We start from the raw sequence: 24,907 nt of genomic DNA, 5'->3' as shown, positions 1-24,907 counted from the left end.
TTTAAAAATGAGAAAAACGCACCTTCACAAAGCACCTGCAATCAATAAAACAATCCCCCATACTTGCAGACCCCCCAAAAGCTTATTTTGCTAGTTTTTGAGTTTGTAACCCAACTTTGTACTTTTTCTCCCCCTTTCTCAAGTAATTTTTTCGGGGGTGGGTTCTTTTTTTAGGATATTTTTGATGCAGGGTGGTGTCCCCACCTTTGCACCCCAAAACCGCAATTCTGCACTGTTTTCCGACGGTTTTCATAGGCAAATCTTTTCCACCTATACCAATGCATTGACTTTCCGCACAGGCGAAAAGTCTTTGGAATTGAACACAGAGATAAGTTTTCGCCTGGCGAAATGAGGTCATCAGCGAAACATTTCCGCCGAAATTTGCTTATCGCGTCTAATTGAATTTGCCCCTATGTATTATAACACCTTTCTTCCTATGCGCCAGTTTTCACAAATGATCCTGTGCGAGTTTCCAATTTTTGCAAATGACTAAAAAGTCTATTTATCCATGGTAAAACCAGCGGATTCTGCATAGATTAAGGATAGAGGCAATTTAACAAAGCCTGAATGCATGCTAACATACCCTACAAACCGCACTCCCCGGATTGAGGTTTGGCCCAGATTATCAAGCTTGGCTCCTTAAGATAACGGCATCTTCAGAAGATAGCATCGGCTAATGTAAATCTACTGTACAGATGTGTCCTCATACACGATCGCTGCAGTCACGCCAAAACAACCCTTCTCGTTCAACAGGTCCCGTGCGACGCGGCTGGCACTGAGCGTCTATTTTGCATCTATTTTGCCCGAAAATGTGTCTTGTATATCTGTGTGCGACTGAGTCTGATTCTGTATATGAATCGCTGCGATGCAGCGGCTGGCTCTTTTTTCCGCGCCAAATTCCGTTGTGCTTCGTATACAGCCTCAGTCGCACAAAGATATACAAGTGTAATTATTGCAGTCTTGTCAAGCTGTCTGTCGCATCCCTTTGCGACTAAGATGCATTACAGGTTGAAAAAGGTGCTCGCGCAAGCCGAGTCGCACTGTACCTGGCGGCTCACATGTGCCAGGTCTTGCACCTCATGTGGCTTGGTATATGAGTACACATCTGTCCTCATACACAGCTAAAACAGTCTAGCGGGAACGCTAATTATGCTGCAAATACGTACCCATAAGTGATATCCATATGCCGTCCGAACATTAACGCTAATTTGCCTCAATCTGCTATGAAACTATTTAGCCCAACGCTTGCTATCACTACTAATGTGCTTAGACTCAAATGTGAGCCAGCCGCTGAATGACTGAGCCATCTGTGATGTCATAGGTTTTGCATGACGTGAATATTTTTCACCCCAGCCCCAGCTCTGTTTAAGCTCGGTTAGTACCTTTCTTGTTTAGTATCAACCCGTGTACTATATGTATATGTTACAATGTAAAAGAGATTTGCCCTGCTCTCCATCTCTTGTATAGATACAATTTTATAAACAGAACACTTGACATCTGTTCCAGACAACATACACCCATCTGGAGCTATGCTCGCTGTCAGCCAGGATTTGCAGTCTGGCCGGTGGGATGGACAACAGGATAAAACTAAAAGACGTAAATAAAAGATGACCATTGTTAGTATGCGGTCTACAATCCACACTTTAACAGCTTTATACTCCATAATTTCCTCTAAAACACTAATAAAAAAACGTAAATTAGTTCTTCAGAAATGTATCCATTTATAACTTACTAGCTGTCGCCAGCGGCTTCGCCCACGATGAAATTGCTTCTGCCAACATTTTTTTGATTTGAGGTGTTCTAGTTGTATTGCTTTGCATAGGGGCCCTGGCTTGGGAATGGCCCACATGACCAGCAGCGCTACACAGACCGGTGGCAGCAGCGCCTTCATCCACCACTCCCACCAATGTCACTGTGTGACCTGTGCACAGACTGCTATGTAGCCTGTCCTATTCATCCACCACTCACACCAATGTCACTGTGTGCCCTGTGCACAGACTGCTATGTAACCCATCTTATTCACCCACCACTCACACCAATGTTACCGTGTGCCCTGTGCACATACTGCTATGTAACCTATCCTATTCACCCACCACTCACACCAATGTCACTGTGTGCCCTGTGCACAGACTACTATGTAACCTATCCTATTCACCCACCACTCACACCAATGTTACTGTGTGCCCTGTGCACAGACTGCTATGTAACCTATCCTATTCACCCAGCACTCACACCAATGTTACTGTGTGCCCTGTGCACAGACTGCTATGTACCCTATCCTATTCACCCTCCACTCACACCAATGTCACTGTGTGCCCTGTGCACATACTGCTATGTAGCCTATCCATTCACCACTCACACCAATGTCACTGTGCCCTGTGCACAGACTGCTATGTAGCCTATCCTATTCATCCACCACTCACACCAATGTCACTGTGTGCCCTGTGCACAGACTATGTAGCCTATCCTATTCACCCACCACTCAAACCAATGTCACTGTGTGCCCGGTGCACAGACTGCTATGTAACCTATCCTATTCACCCACCACTCACACCAATGTCACTGTGTGCCCTGTGCACAGACTGCTATGTAACCTATCCTATTCACCCAGCACTCACACCAATGTCACTGTGTGCCCTGTGCACAGACTGCTATGTAGCCTACCCTATTCACCCAGCACTCACACCAATGTCACTGTGTGCCCTGTGCACAGACTGCTATGTAACCTATTCTATTCACCCACCACTCACACCAATGTCACTGTGTGCCCTGTGCACAGACTGCTATGTAACCTATCCTATTCACCCAGCACTCACACTAATGTCACTGTGTGCCTTGTGCACAGACTGCTATGTAACCTCTCCTATTCACCCACCACTCACACCAATGTCACTGTGTGCCGTTGCACAGACTGCTATATAGCCTATCCTATTCACCCAGCACTCACACCAATGTCACTGTGTGCCCTGTGCACAGACTGCTATGTAACCTCTCCTATTCACCCACCACTCACACCTATGTCACTGTGTGCCCTGTGCACAGACTGCTATGTAGCCTATCCTATTCACCCAGCACTCACACCAATGTCACTGTGTGCCCTGTGCACAGACTGCTATGTAACCTATCCTATTCACCCACCACTCACACCAATGTCACTGTGTGCCCTGTGCACAGACTGCTATGTAGCCTATCCTATTCACCCACCACTCACACCAATGTCACTGTGTGCCCTGTGCACAGACTGCTATGTAACCTCTCCTATTCAAGTGATCATGGGCCCAAAGCACCTCTACCCCCACCACTTACCGGCCATGCCCATGGTTCCATACCTATGTCTGGCCTGACATCACAACTGAATGAACATTTACATTTGACCACCAAGTTGTGATATCAGTGTCGGTGGTCCCTAAAGCCAGTGTACGGGCAGTTGGCGGGTTGCCAATACACACAGCCAGATGCACCAATATATCTCTCAGAAATATCGTCATCGGCTGTACTGTAGGGTCGACCTGATATGTCTGTGAACAACGTCGTTCACAGACATATTGGGTGTACGCACCTGCCGATCCGCTACCGATATATCGCTTGTTGATCGAATGAGCAACAGATCGACAAGTGTTGACCCAGCATAAGCATTAGTCAATTTGTTGCACTGTGGATGGGTACAGCATGTGACATGCTATGAGTTGGATATATCCTATAGGTGCGGCCACATGTGTTTGGAGAGGCAGGTCACATGTATTCACAGTAGAGAAGAAGTTATTCATGCCCGATTTGGACTTACACGTGTTTTTAGTATACGCCTTCCTTATTGCGTGTCCCATAGGACTGGGAAAAGCTTCCACAACAATGACGATGATGGACTTATTTTTGCACTGGAACTATAAATGCTAAATTTAAATTTGCACATATCTTAATGCACATTACTCAGAAAAGTCACAATAATACTCTAGTTCTAAATCAGGCTCAGCCTGTTTATACAATTGTTCACTCTGTTTAGATAAAAAATAAAATGAATTATATTTTTAGGACAAGTGTAATAATTGTGCCCATGCAATAGAAGGCTGCTCAGAAAGTTTTAATATTCATTTTGAAGTGTGTGATAAATTGCATCATGACACATTATCACTTCCCTTTTTTTAAAGCCCATTTCCCATGTTGAGGCGTGAACCTACAGAGTCATTTAACATTTCAACCATCTGACAAGAAGTTAAATGCTATCCCCATAGAGTACACCGTGGGTGGCTCAACATACAAAGGCACAGTTCTCCTGCAGTTTATTTTGCATAACAAAATGTTAGATGTAAGTCTGTTAGGAATTCAACCTTATCCTATTTTGAAACCGAATGCAACTCATGTTATTATCAAACCCCCAGTTGCTATTTAAAATTATTTATTGTAAAGAGGTCCCTTACTTCTGCAATTTACCCATATATTATCACTGTGGCAGCTGAGTAATAATTAGCTGCATGAACACAACTCGCCTAGAGAAGGGTTAACTTGACACTTTGCTGAGCCAAACTGTGCAGATGTGGGTATACATTCATCAGCCTTAACATTAAACCACCTGCCTAACATTGTGTAGGTCCCCCCTCGTCCCTCCAAAACAGCTCTGACCCGTCGAGGCATGGACCCCACAAGACCTCTGAAGGTGGTATCTGGCACCAAGATGTTAGCAGTAGATCCTTTAAGTCCTATAAGTTGCAAGGTGGGGCCTCCATGGCTCGGACTTGTTTTTCCAGCACATCCCACAGATGCTCGATCGGATTGAGATCTGGGGAATTTGTAGGCCAAGTCAACACCTTGAGCTCTTTGTCATGTTCCTCAAACCATTCCTGAACAATTTCCATGTGGCAAGTTGGATTATCCTTCAGAAAGAGGCCACTGCCATCAGGGAATACCGTTGCCATGAAGAGGTGTAGCTGCAGCTGTCAGAACGGTCAGTCCCACTGACATTGCCAAACCAGATCGACACCCTATCCAGGTATAGCGGTGCCGATAATGACAGGGCCAGATATTCTGATCACTACCCTGCATTATTACATATAAGAAAGGGGTAAATGCAGCACAACTTGCACAGTTACAAATTTGGCTGCTATCACTCCTACATACATCTCCTCCTGTGTTTGAAAAATGTAAAATTAGGAGCTGATTGGTTTGTACTTTATCTTTCTCCAAGGTTTGATACATCTCCCCTCCAATCTTTAGATATCCTCCATATTTAGTATACAGAAGGATGACTTTTTTTTATTTCAAACACAGGCATGTGCATTTATTAATGGACAACTTTGTTGGAATGAAAGTATAATATTTTACATATTTTTTTTTATTTAGTGTAGTATTCGTAGACCAATAAACATACTAAGGCCGGGTACACGTCAGACGATATATTGGACGATATATTGTTCCGACGCAAATCGGAAGGAAATATCGTCCACATCGCTCAGTGTGTACCCTCAATTGCGTGTTCACATGCGTCGTCAGCAACATTGTCTAATCTGATGCACATCATGTGGAAGGGTATATCTCGCGGTCATACACCGGATCGTGCAGTGTGTACGGCTGCTTGATATAACATTCCATCGGGTGTCGGGTGGCCTGGGATACAATGATCTGATGTGTCTGTAAAAGATACAGTAGTTAGAAGCTGATTGGTTGGCACTTTACCTCTCTCCACATCTTGATACATTTCCCCCTGATTAGAACATTTAAACACTGAACATGAGGAAGACCTGAAGGTGTCTTTGACATTTGGCTGAAACATAATCCTATATATAAAAAAATAGTATTAGTTCCATACAGTGTAGCTGATTATGGAAACTAATATCCAACAATATTTCTCCAACAATGGTACTCCAGCAATGCTAGCCCTACAGTTAATGGATCTCTTCATTGAAGTCCCAAGTATGTTGTTACAGTATAGCTGTTGGCGATGATGTTAGACAAAAAAGCTGCTGTTTTTGCGACAAATAGAATAGTGGTAGGGGTGGCGGGAGGGGGGGGCGGAATATTGACCGACACCCCCCCCCCTCCACTCCGCCTCCCTTACCTGTCAGTGGTTTTGTCACTGTCTCCTCATCCCAGCACACGCTGCTGTGTGCTGAGCTGCGATAGGACCAGGGAGGCTGATCAGTAGAAGCAGCAGTCTCCTCTGGTGGGGCGGGTGGGCAGGTGGTCACACTGATCGCACCCCCCTCCTTTGGATTTGCTCCTGGCTGAGAGGAACACGGCGCCCCCTGTTGAGCCAGTGCACCAGGAATACTGGGTTTTCCGTCAGGTGACGCCCCCGAAAATTACCGAGGCATGTCATGTTTATTGAAGGGAATTAAGATTTGCAAAAAATATTTACTTCCATTATAATTATAATTAACCTCAACGACAAATATCTCTTATACCAGTGACTCACAAACTCGGTCCTCAGGGCATCCTAACAGTCCATGATTTAAGGATATCCTTGTTTGAGCACCGGTGACTTCATTAGTACTTCATTCATTTAGATTAATCCATCTGTGCTCAACCAAGAATACCCCTCAAACCTGGATCGTTATAAGACTCATACAACTGAATTTTAAGTTAAATGCAACCTTTACTAAGCTTTTCTAAATACAAAATGACATAAAACATGTAAAAGTACATTAGACAGTGATGTTACACCCAATTTCTTGACAATGTAGTGATGGTAATTTCTGTAACACCTGGCTGAAGTAATTATCTGATTCCCTTGATAGTCCCTCATTAGTTTATACATTAATATGGTTACATTATTTAATTCATTACATGCTGTTGAGTTAATCAGTAATTAGTACCCTTTTCCTCTGCCGCAATAACCCAAGTTATTGTCGGGTTTACCCGGGTCGTGGCTCGGTGTAAAAGGGTCCTTGAAAAAGAAAAGTAGGTCATGTGACCCAGGAATCCGACTCCGGGAAGTACCCATATAGCGGTGCAGTGTAAACGGTGCAAGCAAAACCAGTGGATTGGCTGGCTTCAGCAGCGCTTGGAGACTACATCATATCCAAGCGTCCTCTGTAACGCCAGAAGACCCTGGTCCACTGTGAACGACTAGACCCGGGAAATAACCCGGGTCCAGCCGCCGGTGTGAAAGAGGTAAAACCCGACTCCTACCCATGCTCAGTGTCCCGGGTTGGAGCTGGGTTTTTGGTGGAAAAGGGTTATTAGTTTAGCTTGTGGCCAAATACACAGAATCCCATTTAAATTTTGCTGTATAATTATATTTACTGGTAAACAACATTCTAAGCAGTGATTCTTTTTTTCTGGATCTAACATGACAATTTCAATAAAACACTATATTTTATGTTTTCCTCTTGTAGTAAAACTTTCCATATGATGGAGTTTGCAATTATTTTCTCTACAGCTTTCCTCAATAAATCTCTGCGGTGATTCACTTTCATGCAAGTTGCAAACATGCGGCTGACTGTCGTATCGCGCATTAGCTGGGAATCTACAAATCTTGTGGCATCAGACAAACTTCTGATCGATGGATGAAGAGCTGACACTTAATGCAATAAGACAACTACTGATTTATTGAACATCTCTTCACTATATCTGTCCATATGTTGTTCAAGTGATAATCCTGTTGTCATCACAGAGCGGAATTTAATTTGAGGGATAGGTGCTAGAGGAAAACATCAAAGGGAGCCAGAAACCAGTCACAAAACTAAGATCTAGTGACATCACTGGGGGCAGAACCTATTAATTTACAAGGAACCAATGACATCACTGACAATGCAGCCTATCAATTCACTGAGAATGAATGAGCAATACATCTATGGACAAAAGGGTCATGCTAGCAGGCATGGAATGTTGGCAGCAGGTGATCCATTCAGTTTCTCCATATCTTTATTAATGGCTTTGGGGGGGCGGGGGGGGGGGGTGATTCAATTAGCTTTAACACCCGTGGCTGTTTAATTAAAGTCCCTTTTTCACCCGAGACCCTTTTTAACACCCATCAAATTAATGTGTTGACGGGCGTTAGTACAAGTTAACGGGCGTTAACGCATAGGATCTGTGATAAGTTCATGGAACTATGCTTTAACAGGGTTTTAGCACCCGTTAACAGGCAGTTTATCGGTAGTGTTCCCACTAGGCTGGTTTAGCGGGGATCTGCGCCCTGCCCAATTTTAAAAGGGCAAAATGTACCCTGCCCTTTTATCGGTGCTTCACTAAAACAGCCTGCCATGTGCCTTTCCCACCCAGGGTCCCGCAGGTGGGAAGAGTTACGGTGATTGTTTGCCGCCGGGTGAATAGACGCCATGGGAATGCGCCTGGCATCGATTCACCATTAGGGGAGAGCTTGGGGGAAGCCCAGCACATCCGTAAGTGTCATAATGACACGCCCCCTCCCTGGTCAGCCATGCCGCCTTTTCGAAGTGTGCGCGCATAGATTCCATGCCTGCCCCCTTAGCACCCTGCCCTACCCACAGTCTAGCGGGAACGCTATTTTCTTACCAGACCCAAAAAATATACCAGTTAAGTGCAGCCTGTGAGCTGTTTTTGGGGCTTGAATAGACTCGTCCTGCACATGAGAGGATAGGCGCAATGCGCAGTGGCTGACTACAAGTGTGTTTTACAACCCACTCTTAGTGACTGATTAAAGATGTCTTACTCATTTACCATTGACTTTGCTGATGGGAGTTATCTCCTCACCAGGACAATCCAATAACGCATGGTCTGTCCAGGCCTGCATATTCATATAAATATAGGGAAATCAAGAGGGTGAAACATGCCAATATTTTTGTATAGCTTTTTGTCATTTTGACTAAATAGACCCCAAAATACCTTATCTGTGGTTCAAAAGTGCAGGATCTTCACAAGTTCTCCGACAAAAACTTTCAAGGTATATTTTTTAGTTAGATCCAGATACTTTAGGGTTTGTCTATGTGAGTATTTTAATAATAGGTTAAGTTCCAACACAGATATTCAGTTTGACCATAATATCGCATATAGGGCCGCCAAGAGAGAGTTTCAAAAACTGTCAATAGCCTATGGGTTAGTGACAAAAAGGTTGACATTAGCTGGCACCTATTGGTCATTGCAATCACCTGCTCCCACTTTGTGGTAGCCCCATTGCCCAAACTCTGCTCATACCGGGAAGGAAAGGAAAGGAGGAAAGTAGGAAGGAGTCCACCAACAGCCCAAAGCCAGATTCCCCCCTCCACCTACTGCCTCGTTCCCCATAAATACCATGTTGTGAACGGTATGCAGTCAGGAAGCTGGCGTACCTAATCACGACAGCCGGCTTCCCGACTGTCATATCCCGTCAAGGGTCTAAAGACAGGCGTCGATATGCTGACGCCTGACATTAGACATACGCGGGGAACCTGATGCCCGGCATCCCTATCAAAGGGACGCCGGGTACCGAGCGTGGACAGCCGTGGGGGGGGGGGTTAGGTTTAGGGTTCCTGGGGGGGAATTAGGGTTAGGCACCCCCCCGGAAGGTTAGGTTTAGGCTAGGGGAAGGGGGGGTTTGGGTTAGGCACCCCCGGGGGGGACTTAGGTTTAGGAGGCGGCGAAGGGGGGTTAGGTTTAGGCACTGGGGAGGCAGGTTTGGGTTAGGCACCCCTAAGGGAGGGTAAGGGTTAGGGGGTAGAAATAACTTAGTACATACTTACCTGGGGACGATCGGGATTTCCTCCTCTGCTGGGATGCTGCTGTCGGGATTCCAACCACCGGGCATGGGTCCGGCGGTAAATCATAACGATTCCCTCTGAGCATCCCCACTTATAAAGCACTCTGGCAATGGAATTTCACAAACACAGGCCGGCTTCCATAAAACTTCCTTAAAGGTCATGATTCGAACATGCCTGTGTAATCGGCCTCTTTTCTGCCACATCACCTGTCCATAGACCTACATCCTTTGTATTTTTGTGCACATGCCACCTTAGTCTTTTGACAAGGATGAGGCTATTGCAGCTTCGGACCTAAATTCTTCTCCGCTAGAAACCAAAATCTACAGATACTGAGCAGGCGGATATAAAATGTGGATTCCCTAAAGACACTGCAGCCGCCCAGTAACTCCCAAAAGGGGCAAGGTTAGAGCACTCTGCTTCTGTTCTGTCCCGAGTGGATGGTACATTGTTGTAAGTTCAGAAAGGTTCATGGAATGTATTTTTCCCATACACATTTATCCTTTCAAACATTAATAAATACAGTAGACACTGACAGCAAGAGAGGTCACGGACACAGAACAATATCATTTTTTTACCTTGAAAATGACTAAATCTCCTTTCATTTCTCGTGTACATTGTGCTACAGACTCACTTGCTGCTGTTTGGAATTGGTAAACATTTTAGGCGACTATTGACTAAAGCCAGAAATAGTCATTGTTCTCCTCTGATCTGTTGGAATGCATAAAAGAGATAGTCGACGCTCACTTGCAAAATGGCGCAGTACAGAGACCTCGCGGGGAAATGTACAATACAGCGATCATTTGCTTAAAGAAATATTTCTTATTTTTTTGAATGCTAAGCCCCTCACCCACAGATATAAAAAAAATAATCCCAATCAACAAAACATCAATAATAATAGCAACATAACTGATTATAATATAAACATAACGGAGGGCTGAAGAAAGCTCGACGGACTATAAACCCCAAGGCTGTGACAGGTTGTGTGCAAAAATGTAATTTCCATTGTTATCTCCATTGTTTTATTGTTATATGGTGGCAGTTGTATCAGTTTTATGGCTATTTGGAGGGTGAGCCTAGGCTGTGTCGTCTGGTTTGTAGTGGGTGGTTGGCTTGTGACCTGTCTCATTGTTTCCTGAATTCGTCCCTCCCCTATGTTTTGTATGTTATTCATCAGCTTTATGAGTGGTTGGCGGGAAAGCAGGGCAGACCAGTAGCCATCTTGGTGCACTGGTGCGGTGCGCTCCGCTTCAGTACACTGGGTAGGCTTATTTCACCCTACTGTGGTAAGTAGATCCGCCTTAGTATGGGTCATAGGAATCTGAGACATCTTCTCTGCCGTTGTTGTTATGGCATTTAGCCCATGCTGATGTTGTTCGAAGTGAACCTGTGTTTAAGTGGCTCCACTGATTAGCAGACGGTCCTCTCTGCCAAACTATCTTATTTATATAATACAGCTGACCAATGTTTCATGCCACTTAATGTATGTCTCATGTCGCTATTTATATTTATAGAATGTTTAGGTCTAATGGTTATTAATTATGCATTTGGAGCAGAAGCTGTCATCAGCTGCTAGGGTGTTTATACGCTAATGATGGTTATATATGTATAAACATCTGTACATACAGTAATATATGCATAAGCAGGGACTTCTAATGTCATCACCCCAGTTCTGTTTATATCTGGAACATGCACTCCGTAAGATAAATTATTACTGATATTCGGACTCGCCTCGCAGTTTTCTAATCTGTATAAAAGCTCTCAGGCCCCAACCTAAAGCTTTGATATGAGTGACTTCCGGTATCCATATAATTTACATTGGGGATTGCAATATTCCATAAATAATACATTCTATCATCCAGTTGACATACGACAAAGCTTTTACATTATTGAGTCACATGATATACTTCGACATAAGTAATGTGTACTTAGGCCCAGCATGATATCTGCACAAATTGAAAAATAACCCTGGCTAACCCAATAGTGTGAAGTCCCTGACATACAACAAATACATTTATTGTGGCAATATCTTACAGGACCAATAATAATATATATATATATATATATATATATATATTTATACGTGCATCACGGCGTCATTTTCATACAGCTATATGTCACATCCCTTTGGCGAAAGCTGATATGTTTAATCAATTTGCTGCACAGCTATTAAGTTTTATTTTAAGTCAGCTTGTGTGTTCATTTAGAAGGATTCCAGAGTGTGGAATGTGGACATCACAGATCAGCTGTTAGCCAGGACACTTCCTTTCCACATTTCTCAACATCCTGTGCAAACAGCCATTTTTGTTTGTTCTCCAGAGAGATTTTGAAAGGAGGTAATGATTTATAGGACAAAAGCTAGAAACATGCATGTTTAAAAGGGTACTCAACTTGCTGTTTTAAGTAAAGAAACATTTTTCTTGTATTAAAAAAACTCAATGTAATAACGGTTTGCAATTAATTTGAAGAGAACAATCCATGATTTCTGGGGTTTTTTTGCTTCTCTTTGTATTTTTTTAATGAACATTTGTAAAGTGTTTTGTGTCTGTGTTATTACTATTACACTTGATGAAAAGGTTTAAAATGTTGCTAGGCACAGAGCTATATAATAATAGTCTTGACATGCCTCTGTATCTGCTGGGAATGGACACTGTATAATACAGAAGTGACCTCATAAAATATTGCCGCAGTCACGTCAAACAGCGCTCCTCGGCGTGCCAGGTGCTATGCCACCTGGCATGCGCCGTGTCTTTTTAGCTTGAATATGCAAGAAAACCCTTTAATGAGTCTGCACAATTTATTTTACATGCAACACTTGTACATCGGTGTGCGACCGAGTCTGAATCTGTATACGAAGTGCTCTGATGTAGCGTTTGCGTTTTTTTGTTCATGCCATGTTTCTTTCATCTGCGACTTTGTACATATTTAAAACTCATATCTGTGCGGTTAAAGTCCCAGCCCAGCGTCCCTGGCACAGACTGAGTGGAGTTTCGCTGCATTCGTGGTGCGAATAAGATGCAAAATTAAAGAAAAGGTTATTACACTATATTGCTTGGCGCAGTTTGCTCGCGCCAGGCATCCCGCGCTGCTTAGCGTATTGAGGCTTGGTGTATGAGGACACATCTGTATACTGGATAACTGGGACTTCAATGTATGTTGCGCTGTTAACTGTTTAAACGACCAGCTATTTATTTTATAGATGAGGTTGTGGCTCGGATCTTCCCGATAAATTCAGATCTCAGTATGAGGCAAAAGGTCATCTTTCACAAATATCTCAGATGTCCGTGACAGGTCCTGAGATCCGAACTTGGTGGGAGGATAAGTGCCAAAATCGAACCGGTTCATGTCTAATTTTTTTAACTTTTTGAAATATTATCTACTTTTGAACCACAGTACAAAATAAACAAGTTGGCAGGTTTGCTTTTATGTATTGTTTGAATGTTAATAGTAGTTCACTAAGCATGCATAAGTTCAGGTTTTAGTGGGCGCTAATTATGCATAAAAGCATTTATCTACTGTATGTTCTGAATATGCTTAGCATGTCCGTCCTGATGAGGCAACGGTATACATATAAGTGACCATGCATTTTTCAGCCATTTATGGATTTTAATATTCTTTATGTGAGTTGCGGAGTAATTGTCCAATATGACCGGAGGTATGAACAGCAGATTACGTGTGGAGTCAGATGAGATCATGAGCTGATCAATAAGGCTCTAACAGCGAGGATCCGCAGGCCGCTGCTACTGAGACTGCAAGTGCGATCTGTCAGTTAGACTTGCAACATATAAAATTAAAGAGGGTAAGCCTACAAGTTGTCATATTAGTGAACAGTGTATCCTAGCAGCTTTGGTATCTGTGTTGGGCAATTCGCAGAAGCTTAGAAGAATAATGTCTTTCCTTCCCATACTTCGTATAAGCACAGTAAAAGTGCTAACAAACCAAATAAAGTCTAAATATAAAAGTTTAACTGAAAGAATCAGGCCCCATAGCACCTACACCCTCAGCACTGATGGTAGTTCTGCCACTTGTCTACTCTCCAGGAAAGCCCAGGAGCAGTGGCAGAACTAGTGAGTGGTGGGCCCAGGTGCAACAATATGCTTTGACTCTCAACACACACACACACACTGCAAATCAGGGAGTTTTTGAGCACGCCGTAGGTGTGTGCCCAAAGACTGCCCGTTGTCTTGTGGGAAAGGTGGTGTGTCCTCACAGCACACAGGGTATCAGTAGCACCATATAATGAAGAGTGTTGCAGTGATCACCATATAATATAGCGAGTGTTGCTGTGACCACCATATAATATAGAGAACATCGCAGCCACGACCATTTAAAATAATGGTCATTGTAGTGACTGCCAAGTAATGCAGAGAACATTGAAATGACCACATATCATGCAGAATGCGTCGCTGTGAGCGCCAGATAATGCAGAGACCAGTAGTGACATATAAGTTATACAACCCTCACACACACTACATTAATACACCACCCCCACCACAGACAGAATTAAAACACACAGCAATGCCCCTCCCCTCCCGAAAAAAAAAAATACACCCCTCCCCATTGCATAAATTTACCACCCCCCTAGATAATACTAAAACATTTTCACACCTCCACTGGCCCCTTTTGAGCTCCATGGCACATGAAAGGAGACACCTGCCTAGACTGGAGAGGAAGGGGCGGGGACTCGTGGTTAGGGGGTGGGGTCTCGGGCAAGGTTATGAGGTGTAGAAGTATAGAAAGAGGAGAGGAGGTGGCAGGGACTTAGGGTTAGGAGGTGGGGCTCAGTCAGGGATAGGAGGCTGTAGTACAATAGAGACAGAGGAGAGGAGGGGCGGGGACTCGTGGTTAGGGGGTGGGGTCTCGGGCAGGGATATGAGGGTGTAGAAGAATAGAAATAGGAGAGGAGGTAGCAAGGACTTAGGGTTAGGAGGTGGGGCTCAGTCAGGGATAGGAGGCTGTAGTACAATAGAGACAGAGGAGAGGAAGGGGCGGGGACTCGTGGTTAGGGGGTGGGGTCTCGGGCAGGGTTATGAGGTGTAGAAGAATAGAAAGAGGAGAGGAGGTAGCAGGGACATAGGGTTAGGAGGTGGGGCTCAGTCAGGGATAGGAGGCTGTAGTACAATAGAGACAGAGGAGAGGAGGGGCAGGGACTCGTGGTTAGGGGGTGGGGTCTCGGGCAGGGATATGAGGGTGTAGAAGAATAGAAATAGGAGAGGAGGTAGCAGGGACTTAGGGTTAGGAGGTGGGGCTCAGTCAGGGATAGGAGCTGTAGTACAATAGACACAGAGGAGAGGTGGGACAGGGACTCCAGTGAAGGAGCTGAGGGAGATTGAGTGTGTAGATAGTCACCCCAGTCTAGAGTACCAGGTAGAGGATGTGAAGGGGAGGGGCCCCCTCCTCTCCTTCGGCCCGACCACCTCCTCCTTCATCATGGCCCGCGGTCGGATGCCTCGAACTGTAATGAGTGAGTGTGACTCTTTATTAGTACTGTACTGCTTTCTGATAACGCCGCCGACTGCAGGCCCCTTGATTGTCGCGGGCCCTAGTGCGAAAGCACCGTCTGCACCGCCGGAAGTTCCGCCCATGGAGTCTCCCGAATTATGCAAAGTTCTCCTGGAGTCCTTGGAGAAAAGTTCCCCAACTGAAGTGGGCGGTGTAAAGGCTCTGTGACATGATTTACAGTGAATTGTGTTATCACGTCCCTGACCCCCACTGCTCAATGGCCAAAATGTGGTGATTCACTGAGCCCCACCCCCAGCACCTCCTACCTAGACATCTTCTTCAGAATCTCCCAGACAGGACAATAAAAATATTGGCACGTTTGATCTTATGTGCTTGTTTATTTCACACAACAGATACGGGGACAAAAGGTACTATTAGGGGCAAGAAATTATAATAACTTACATATTCTGTGTAAGCCATTATTTAATCAATAAAATGCAGTTACAATTGTGTTACTACCATATTATCAAGTGCAAATTGCAAATTTAAAGTCGTACATGCCATAAAAATTGGCTAAATTACAGGCTACAACTTTGACATGGGGTAATTAAAAATGCATCACAATAAAATTCTATACATTATTTAAGTTACAAAGATTAAACCTTACATAATTGTTACAACCATCTGCTTGGCGTGCTACCCTTCATTATACACCAAAGTGTAATGTACATGGTAGCTAACACAAAGCTTAAGGCAGAAGATAAAAAGGAATCAACATCTCTTATACAAACCAATGTAATAATTTGTATTGATGTAGTATATACTATAAACACATTTCTCCATGGCAGAAACTACTAAGTATGGTATTGTCTAGTAAGAAAATGACTATTGTTTTCATAAATGAATTCGCTGCCACATCTGCCTAAGTACATATGTCTCCTTATGGCTTAACGGTGACTACTGAGATCTGTCAGGGCTGTATACAATACCTCCCAAGTGCCCCCATTTATCACCCTAATAGTTTTTCCTGTCTCCTTTCCTATTCTTTCATTTTAGGTTTCTTGTATAGATCATTAGGATTACATTATTTGATTGGCACATGTATTATGGACAGAGAAGTTGGATTGCAATGATTGAAAAATCCATGCGATCCCGTGACAGATTGATGGGTGGTTCAGCTGTTGGTAGTTAAAATTGGAAATATTGTGAAATTGTAAAAACTAATACTAGATATACAATAATTAATGTTTAGATTTTGATTTTATTAAATTTCACAAAAAAGTGAAAAGTTTTAAATCACATTTTGTGATTAACAGGTTTACGCAAATGCCAGTTACCGCGACTTAACACCCAGCAATTGAATAGCTCCGGGAATTCCTTCCCAGCGATATTCAAATTACACTTAATTGAATCACCCCCAATGAGAATACTGCGTACAGGGCATTTAAGAAGATGTCAATAAATTGTTTTAGGATTTGCTCTGCAAAACCCAACAGGAGTGGACAGATGCGCAATGCAGTTTAAGACATTTTATACAGTTAGCTGTAAAAAGTTGGATACGGGATGCCGGCATACGGGATCCCGGCGGCCATATCCCGAAGCCGGCATCCTGGCAGGGTTACCCCTACCCTAACCCTCCCTCCTCGCAGACTAAACCTAACCTCCCCCCCCCCCCCCAGCAGCCTAAACCTACCCTCCCCCCAGTGCCTGACCCTAACCCTCCCCCTCTAAGTACCTAACCCAAAATCTCCCCCTAACCCCACTAGTTACCATGGGGATGCCGGCGGCAAGATTCTGACTGGTGTCGGCATTCTGAGCACCGGCATCCCGACAGCTGGGATTTAAACTACATCCCGGCTGCAAACCGTTGCAATAAAGGCATACCACCGTTGCAATAAAGGCATACCACGTTGCAATAAAGGTATACCACATATCATTACACATACATTTATGTAACAACACACATATGCTATGTAGCAAAAGTGTAATAAGCCATTTCATATATATTAACCCTGATAGTAAATATTTTTTGTCACTATTACAGCTTTATTTTAACTTTTATCTGTATTGATCAAGTGCCTGAAATGTATATAGCTATGAATGTTTGTAGTTCTTTTAGATTTACCACACAGCTGCAAAAAGACACTTTATACCCAGCCTGCCAGTCAAATTGTTTAATGCACATTTCTGGGACATATAACCACTATATACCATCACATGGGTGATGTTTATGTATTAATGACAAAGGATTCTTCTTTCACCTTGACCAATGTAAAATGTAAATAGTTACCCAACCTTAGAAGGATTAGGAAAAAGTCACCTTCACTGTACAATATTCTCTACACTCACCAGAAGGATTAAGGGGTCTATGTACTAAAGGGTCTATTTACTAAGCTGTGTTAGGAGATAAAGTGAACGGTGATAATGTACCAGCCAATCAGCTCCCAACTACCATGTCACAGGCTGTGTTTGAAAGATGGCAGTTAGGAGCTGATTGGCAGGTACCTTATCACCGTTCCCTTTATCTCCTAACACAGCTTAGTAAATAGACTCCTAAGCCTTGGAGAAATATAAAGTGGATGGAGAAAAAGTACCAACCAATCAGCTCCTAACTGTCATTTTTCAAATAAAGCCTGTAAATTGACAGTTAGAAGCTGGTTGGTACTTTATCTCCATCCACTTTCTCTCTCTCTCCAAGGCTGAGTATAGACCCCATAATATACTACAGGTACCTAGTATTGAAAGTACGCTACTGTCAGTGATGAAACTCACAAATATAAAGAGATACAATCTGTGGTAGGGGGCAATTTCGAATGACGTACTGGGTTGAAGTAATCATGATAGTTATCTCCAAAAAATTTTACCAAGTTAAGTTACAGAGAAAACTTCATATTAACAGAGGAACAGAAAGAAATCAGAGCTGCAGCATATTACAATGTTTGGAAACAAGGCCTATGTACATGCTTCAAAAGAAAAGCATAGCAGATGGGAAGGTTATGCAAATGGAGGAATTCTGGGAGGCAAGAGTCGAGAAAGTTATATCACTCTGCACTAAAATATCTACAAGGTAGCAATTAGCAGAAGCATGGAGGCAAACTCTGTCATTTATATTTCGTATAATCTCAGGCGCTTCAGCCTGAGTAAGAAGCACAATCTGAAAGCAGGGAAATGAGCAAGTAGCATTGACATCGGATTAGGCAATCAAGCTCCCAGAATGAGAGATTGTAGTACCAAGTCTACGTTTACCTAGAAAATGTACAAGCTGGAACAGGAAAACTCAAGCCAAACACCGGTCTTACATGCTCCAAACAACACCCGCAGTAGTCGGCTGTAGCAGTGGCTCCCCCAGCCTTTTGTCTCAGGGGGACATAAATAGTTGAAGTCTCCAACTTATCTAAATTCTCAAAAGATCATTTAAGGCTAGATTTTATAGGTAATTATTTATAAAGAGAGTTGGTTTCATTTCAAACAATTCACCTTGGCCATAACATAGAACATAACTGAATAAATTACTTTATATTACTTAAAATGAACTACCATGAACATTTTATTCAGGTAGAATAGTGTCCTGGGGGTAAATTTACTAAAGGTCGATTTCAATAGATTTTTATCAATTGTAATCAATTTCAAATCGATCTGAATCAATGTTGTGTGTTTAGGGCTAAATCACACATTTACAAACACTTAAAAAAAACAAAATTGTCTATTAGCAAATGTGTAATTTAGCCTCAGAAACACAACATCGATTTAGATTGATAAAAATGTACCCCCTGTAACCAGTGTTAAATTTATATTACTACAGACTCTGAATAATGGACAACTGACAAATCATTGAGACAGTGGGAGAAAATCTAGGGAAAAAAATTGTGACTCCGTAATACAGAGACATTTATTATAAACTTCGCCCATGATGAATTCACTTCTGTCACTATTTTTTATATTTGAGGTGTTCTAGTTGTATTGCTTGGCATAGGGGTCCTGTTACGGGAGTGGCCCACGTGACCAGCAGCGCTACACAGACTGCAGCAGCGCCTTCACGCACCACTCACACCAATGTCACTGTGTGCCCTGTGCACAGACTGCTATGTAGCCTATCCTATTCACCCACTACTCACACCAATGTCACTGTGTGCCCTGTGCACAGACTGCTATGTAGCATATCCTATTCACCCACCACTCACACCAATGTCACTGTGTGCCCTGTGCACAGACTGCTATGTAGCCATTCCTATTCACCCACCACTCACACCACTGTCACTGTGTGCCCTGTGCACAGACTGCTATGTAGCCATTCCTATTCACCCACCACTCACACCACTGTCACTGTGTGCCCTGTGCACAGACTGCTATGTAGCCTATCCTATTCACCCATCACTCACACCAATGTCACTGTGTGCCCTGTGCACATACTGATATGTAGCCTCTCCTATTCACCCATCACTCACACCAATGTCACTGTGTGCCCTGTGCACATACTGATATGTAGCCTCTCCTATTCACCCACCACTCACACCAATGTCACTGTGTGCCCTGTGCACATACTGATATGTAGCCTATCCTATTCAAGTGACCGCGGGTACAAAGCACCTCTCCCCCCACCCCTTACCGGCCGCGCGCATGGGACCACACCTATCTCTTGCATTGATGATGTCAATAAATTTTGTTTTTGGTATTGCTCAGCTTTAGCTTGACAGATCGAGATGAAACAAATTACAGGTTATTTCTAGGAGTTTCCACTACAAAATGATGCAGATTCCATGAAAATCGTTTAAGTAGCTTTTACGCCCACTTGGAACAGACACAACGTTCTTATTATATTAGTATAAATTGTAAAACATGTAGACTATTGTGCCTTGCTATCAAATGAGGAATAACTTAGCCTCCTTAAATCCTTATTTAAATATTAATATAATTTATAATGAATTAGCATTATAATGTACATTTTGCATATTTAAAGTTGAAGAAGAGGTTATTAACAGTATTAGCTATTTGGAGAATACTTTTACATTTTATCAGAATGCTATACTTACAAGAAAACAAATATACCCACCTTCCTATGGCATCTCTTATACCAAAAGTTTTCAAAAGAATAAATATCTAGAAGAGCATATAACTGAAGGTCGCTTTATTATCTCACTGGTGTCCTTGATTTTTTATTTGATATTTGTATTGATATATTCCCCAATCTCCTCCTTATCCACAATGTATCTCTCTGCCTTCAAAGTTCCAACTGAAACTTCTCAGAGTAACCACATCTCAGGCACAGATAGTTCAAATAAGATATAACAACCGGAATATCCGTATAAAGGTGTATAAATCAAAGGGCCCAGGATATGCAATAGCAAAAACAGGGACTGAACCTCTAGACAGTGACACTTGTGGTGTATAAAAATGCAGTGTTCCCTCTTTATACTGCCCACTTGTAATGCTACTGCAGAAAAGTACAGTAAAATGTATTCAGTTTGATGACTCAACCTATTTATAAAGCCAACCTTGCTACAAGACGAGATTGACTGAAAAGGCTACTTAAACTGCAAACCTTTTTTGAAGTTTCAGTAAATATACCCCGAGCAACCTGTTGAGTCCTAGGGGTATATTTACTAAAGTGCGAGTAATATGTAAAATCTGAATGATTGCTATGGGCAGCACATACACATCTATATACCCGCACTTTAGTCAATATACTACCTAGGCCCAGTTGGAGGCACTTAAAGATGCCATTGTGATTACGTTTAAACCTCTATCAGGTAGAATATTCATGGGAGTAATCCTACTTTCATTGCCACCAGCCATCATCAACCAATCGTATGCTATTTACATGCATTATCTACATACAAAGCATATCAAGCACATATCATTGATAAGTCTCTGTGCAAATACTACGCAGTGGTAAAAACAGCATACCATACATTTTTCTTCATGGGGTGTTCCAGGCACCTGCAATACCCCCTCCTCTCCTGCCTTTGCCTGTCTATATCACTAGCAGAAATTGTGGCCAGTGACATCTGCACAGGCACATTCCCAGAGAATAGCGTCAGCCTGATTTCTATCATACAGTGCACATGAAATCAGTGCTGGTGTCACTGTAATGAATTGGCCCAGTGCTCCATCAGTTAAACTGCCAGCTAATGGAACCTGGGGGTTTTGCTGGCCTGTATCAATATGCAGTAAAAATTCAGAGAGTGACTAACAGCTAGATACCGTATCATGACAAATGCTCCAGTCAGACGATCGTTCATTGTCTACATAACCTTCATATCACACATATAAGAGGCATGCAACAATTCCCTGTGATCAACAATGTCTCAAGAGACAGGAAAAGCACCCAGGTATTATCTCTTTATGGTAGTAACTATTAATGCTATATTACAGAAAACAATGAGATACAAGTTCCAAGGCGAATGGCACAAATGTCTGAACTTAACTTTACCGCTGAAACACTGGTATTAGGATACAAATTCATAGTGGTAGCTTTAATGAAATTGCAGCACGGAACTAACCGTATTTAACACTTTTGTTGCAGAACCTCTCATTTCTAATCTGCACCTATACAAAGTCAATGCTCAAACTAGTTCAAAGGCAGCAATACAAGAATGTGCATTATTTTCTCTAAAGATAAAATAGATGCTACTGTACCGTCATAACATGCTATACAGTAACTATCACAATATTTAACAAGAAAAAAAGTCAAAATAGAACACTAACTAAAACATTGCTATGTTCGTGTCTTGTGAACTTCAGGAGAACAATTTTGTATTCCTCATGATTTTGCTACATGAAAGCATTTGTATTTATAACTTATATACATTTTCATTATACACAGTATCTTACTATATAGACTACTTCATGATTGAAACTTTATAAATAAGCATATAGGAAATAGTCAGACATTCACTATAATCATGTTCTGGGTTCTTGACTGCTATGTACAACCGCTCTGATGTTTAAAAACAAACCAATTACAAACAGTCCTTGATTTTAATTTCTTCCCCATGGTACGTTTCACGTCTGCTCTAAACCCCCCATGTGCCCAATGCAGTAGATTTCATGGTCCCAACTATCCCTAAAAAAAGGATAACATGGAAATAATTTGGTCCATGTTTTTATTTTATTTTTTTACAAGTAAATAATAAATACTAAAACAATAACATAAAAGTCTGATAAAAGCCGTTCACATGGCACCCCAGGCCCAGACCGAGGTGACCTTTGCACAGATCCAGGCCTGATGCACATAGAAAGTGAATGAGAATAAATGAAGTGACTGCCTTCTTGATTTGATCACTGGACACATCATTTAGTTGCATGCCCCAAATGACTTCACGGTGGAGAGTTGGCTCCAAGGGGGTCTGCCTGGGGTTTCATTAACGCTGTACTATCAAAGACAATGCTGCTATGGCTGGGGCTGTTCCGTACCCAAGCGAGTATCTTTGATGTATTGTTAAGTCACACACTGAGGTTTGACAATTTCCATTACCGCACAGACACCTTCACAGGCTCTGAAGCTCGGCCAATTAACCCTTTCTGTCCCTTTATTTTCCATCCATTCCAGTGACATTGGCTGTGTGCTGAGAGCTGTGGGGATTTCACAGCTGATTTACTGACCCCCGTAATCATTCAGCCATATTCCACCTATGTATATCGATTTAGGACACAGAATGAAACACATCATATTAGCAGGATGCACTAAAGGTCTACACTGCTGCATTACTCAATGGGTAATCAATATCAGCTATGAGTTCCAAAGGCAAAAAAAAAAATTTTTACTGGGGCGCCTCAAAAGCAGCCGCATATATATGAATGGATGTTTGTTGTATACAAGATAAACATATGATTCCTTCCTGTATCAGGCTCTCTTCAGCATCTCTCTCCTGTGCAGGCAGCTCGCCCATAGGTGGCGCTGTTGCATGGACCTGGTGCTGGTGACGCCTATGAAGGAGTTGGGTTATGGGAGGGCGCAGCAGATACTGTCATTCTATAGCTCCAATTGATTTACTCTGCTGCTAACATGCGCCCTGCAAAAATCAATGCATCCCAGGCTCTGGTACTATATGCAGCAGCAGGAAGCATCTTATATCTCAATATTCTATATCTAGTAGTGGAAGCCTTGGCTCCTTCCCCGTGCAATGGTACTTGTCCTGACCCTGCTATCTCCTGTAGGTTACTGACTGCTTCCAACCATTATGTAAGAGTCATGTCTTTCCCAGATCAAGTTATCACTCTCTGGACCATCATATCTCTTTCCTGCATCCCAGATATACAGCACTGTGCATGCATTGCACATCTCATCCATTGTACTTATTGGTATTGCACTAAAAACAAAAGGAGAGAGATGGATAGAGAGAGAGAGGTAGAGGTATGGGAGCACTGCTGTCCAACCTCCACACCTCCCCCCACCATTAGTGCAAGGCTGCTGCAGAACCTCTTGCCAGCCCATCAATCTCAGTTGTGCATCACTTAGCAGAGAGAGGTTCTGCAGCAGCTAGACTGCTGATGGATGAGCACACAATACATACAAGCCCTACCCCCACTGTCCCCTCACCTTCTGCTGCCTCCGGGCCATGTCGGTGGGCTGCTTGGCATTGAAGGGGTAGGCGATGCACCTCATGACAAACACATAGAGCTGCAGCTTCCTCTTCCTCTCCTCTTCCTCCTTCTGCAGCTTCTCCAGCTCTTCCTTCTCCTTCTCGCTGACCACGGACGGGCTGGGGCTGGAGGGCCGGACACTGCTGCTCCTGCTGCTGGGCTGCAGCCCCCCGGAGCTCTCGCTGGTCCGGCTGGGGGAGAGCCGGGCCCCAGTGCTGGGGGCCAGCACCTCCTTGCATTCCTCCTCCACGATCTCATCCGATTCCTCCTCGCTGGAAGACGGGTCCAGCATGTTTGCGGGCGGCGGTGAGGAGAGGTGATGGGCGGCGGGGAGCGGGGCTGTGCAGCCTGGTAATCCCGGGCAGCTCGCCGGATCAGGCTGCTGCAGCTGAGTGCTGGCTGGGCATTGGCAGCGGCTCTCTCCTCCCCTGCACTCCTACTGGAGAAGGGAAGCGGAGAGAGACACAATACCGCCGATGGGGGCTGTCCCATTCGTGTCTGTAATCTGCTCATGTGCCGCGGCAGATGGTGCCCCTGCCCTCCCCCCTGCGCTGTGTGCACCGGCCAATGGGACCCGGGGGTGCAGAGGGGTGACTAGGGAGGGAGGTTCGGTCCAAACTGTGCCTACACGGGACAGGGAGCACAGAGGCAGGGAGCAGAGTGCAAGAAGGATGCTCAGAAAGTAGAGAGGGATTAGGGTACTCAGAAAGTAGGGACAATCATCGGGGGCAATGTATGCAGGGAGAACACAGAGTGGGATCAGGGTGCAGTAGGGTGCTCAGAAAGTAGGGATAATCATTAGGGGGCAATGTATGCAAGGAGCACACAGAGAGATCAAGGTGATCAGAAAGTAGGGACAAATATTAGGGGGAAATATATGAAGGGAGCACACACAGAGATCAGGGTGATTAGAAAGTAGGGACAATTCTTAGGAGACAATACATGTAGGGAGCACACAGAGGTGGATCAGGGTGCTCAGAAAGTAGGGACAATCATTAGGGGACAATGTATGCAGGGTGCTCAAAAAGTAGGGACAATCATCTAGTGGACAATGTATGTAACCACCATTCTCCCTACTTTCTGAGCACTTTCTGGTACAGTAGGGTGCTCAGAAAGTAGGGACAATCATTAGGGGACGATGCATGTATGGTAGGGAGCAGAGAGAGAGGGCAAAGGGTGCTCAGAAATGAGGGACAATCATTAGGGGGCAATGTATGCAGAGTGCACACAAATAGGGA

At 43.5% G+C, this 24,907-nt stretch overlaps 1 protein-coding gene across 20 annotated transcripts in view; it reads right to left on the bottom strand.

Annotated features, from left to right (window-relative positions):
• Positions 1–24,092, bottom strand: part of CADPS (calcium dependent secretion activator) — a 489,445-nt gene extending 465,353 nt beyond the window's left edge. For all 20 annotated transcript variants that reach the window (XM_088473424.1, XM_088473427.1, XM_088473407.1 and 17 more), the window contains exon 1: positions 23,626–24,092. In XM_088473424.1, coding sequence (XP_088329550.1) covers positions 23,626–23,961 — 336 coding nt within the window. In that variant the 5' untranslated portion in view covers positions 23,962–24,092. The remainder of the gene's footprint in view (positions 1–23,625) is intronic.
• Positions 24,093–24,907: the final 815 nt, after the last annotated feature.

Source organism: Taudactylus pleione, unplaced genomic scaffold (assembly GCF_031769625.1).
Source record: "Taudactylus pleione unplaced genomic scaffold, aTauple2 ptg000135l, whole genome shotgun sequence".
NCBI classification, from domain to species: domain Eukaryota; kingdom Metazoa; phylum Chordata; class Amphibia; order Anura; family Myobatrachidae; genus Taudactylus; species Taudactylus pleione.
Note: the sequence above shows the minus strand (reverse complement) of the source record. Positions and strands in the feature narration are given on the sequence as shown.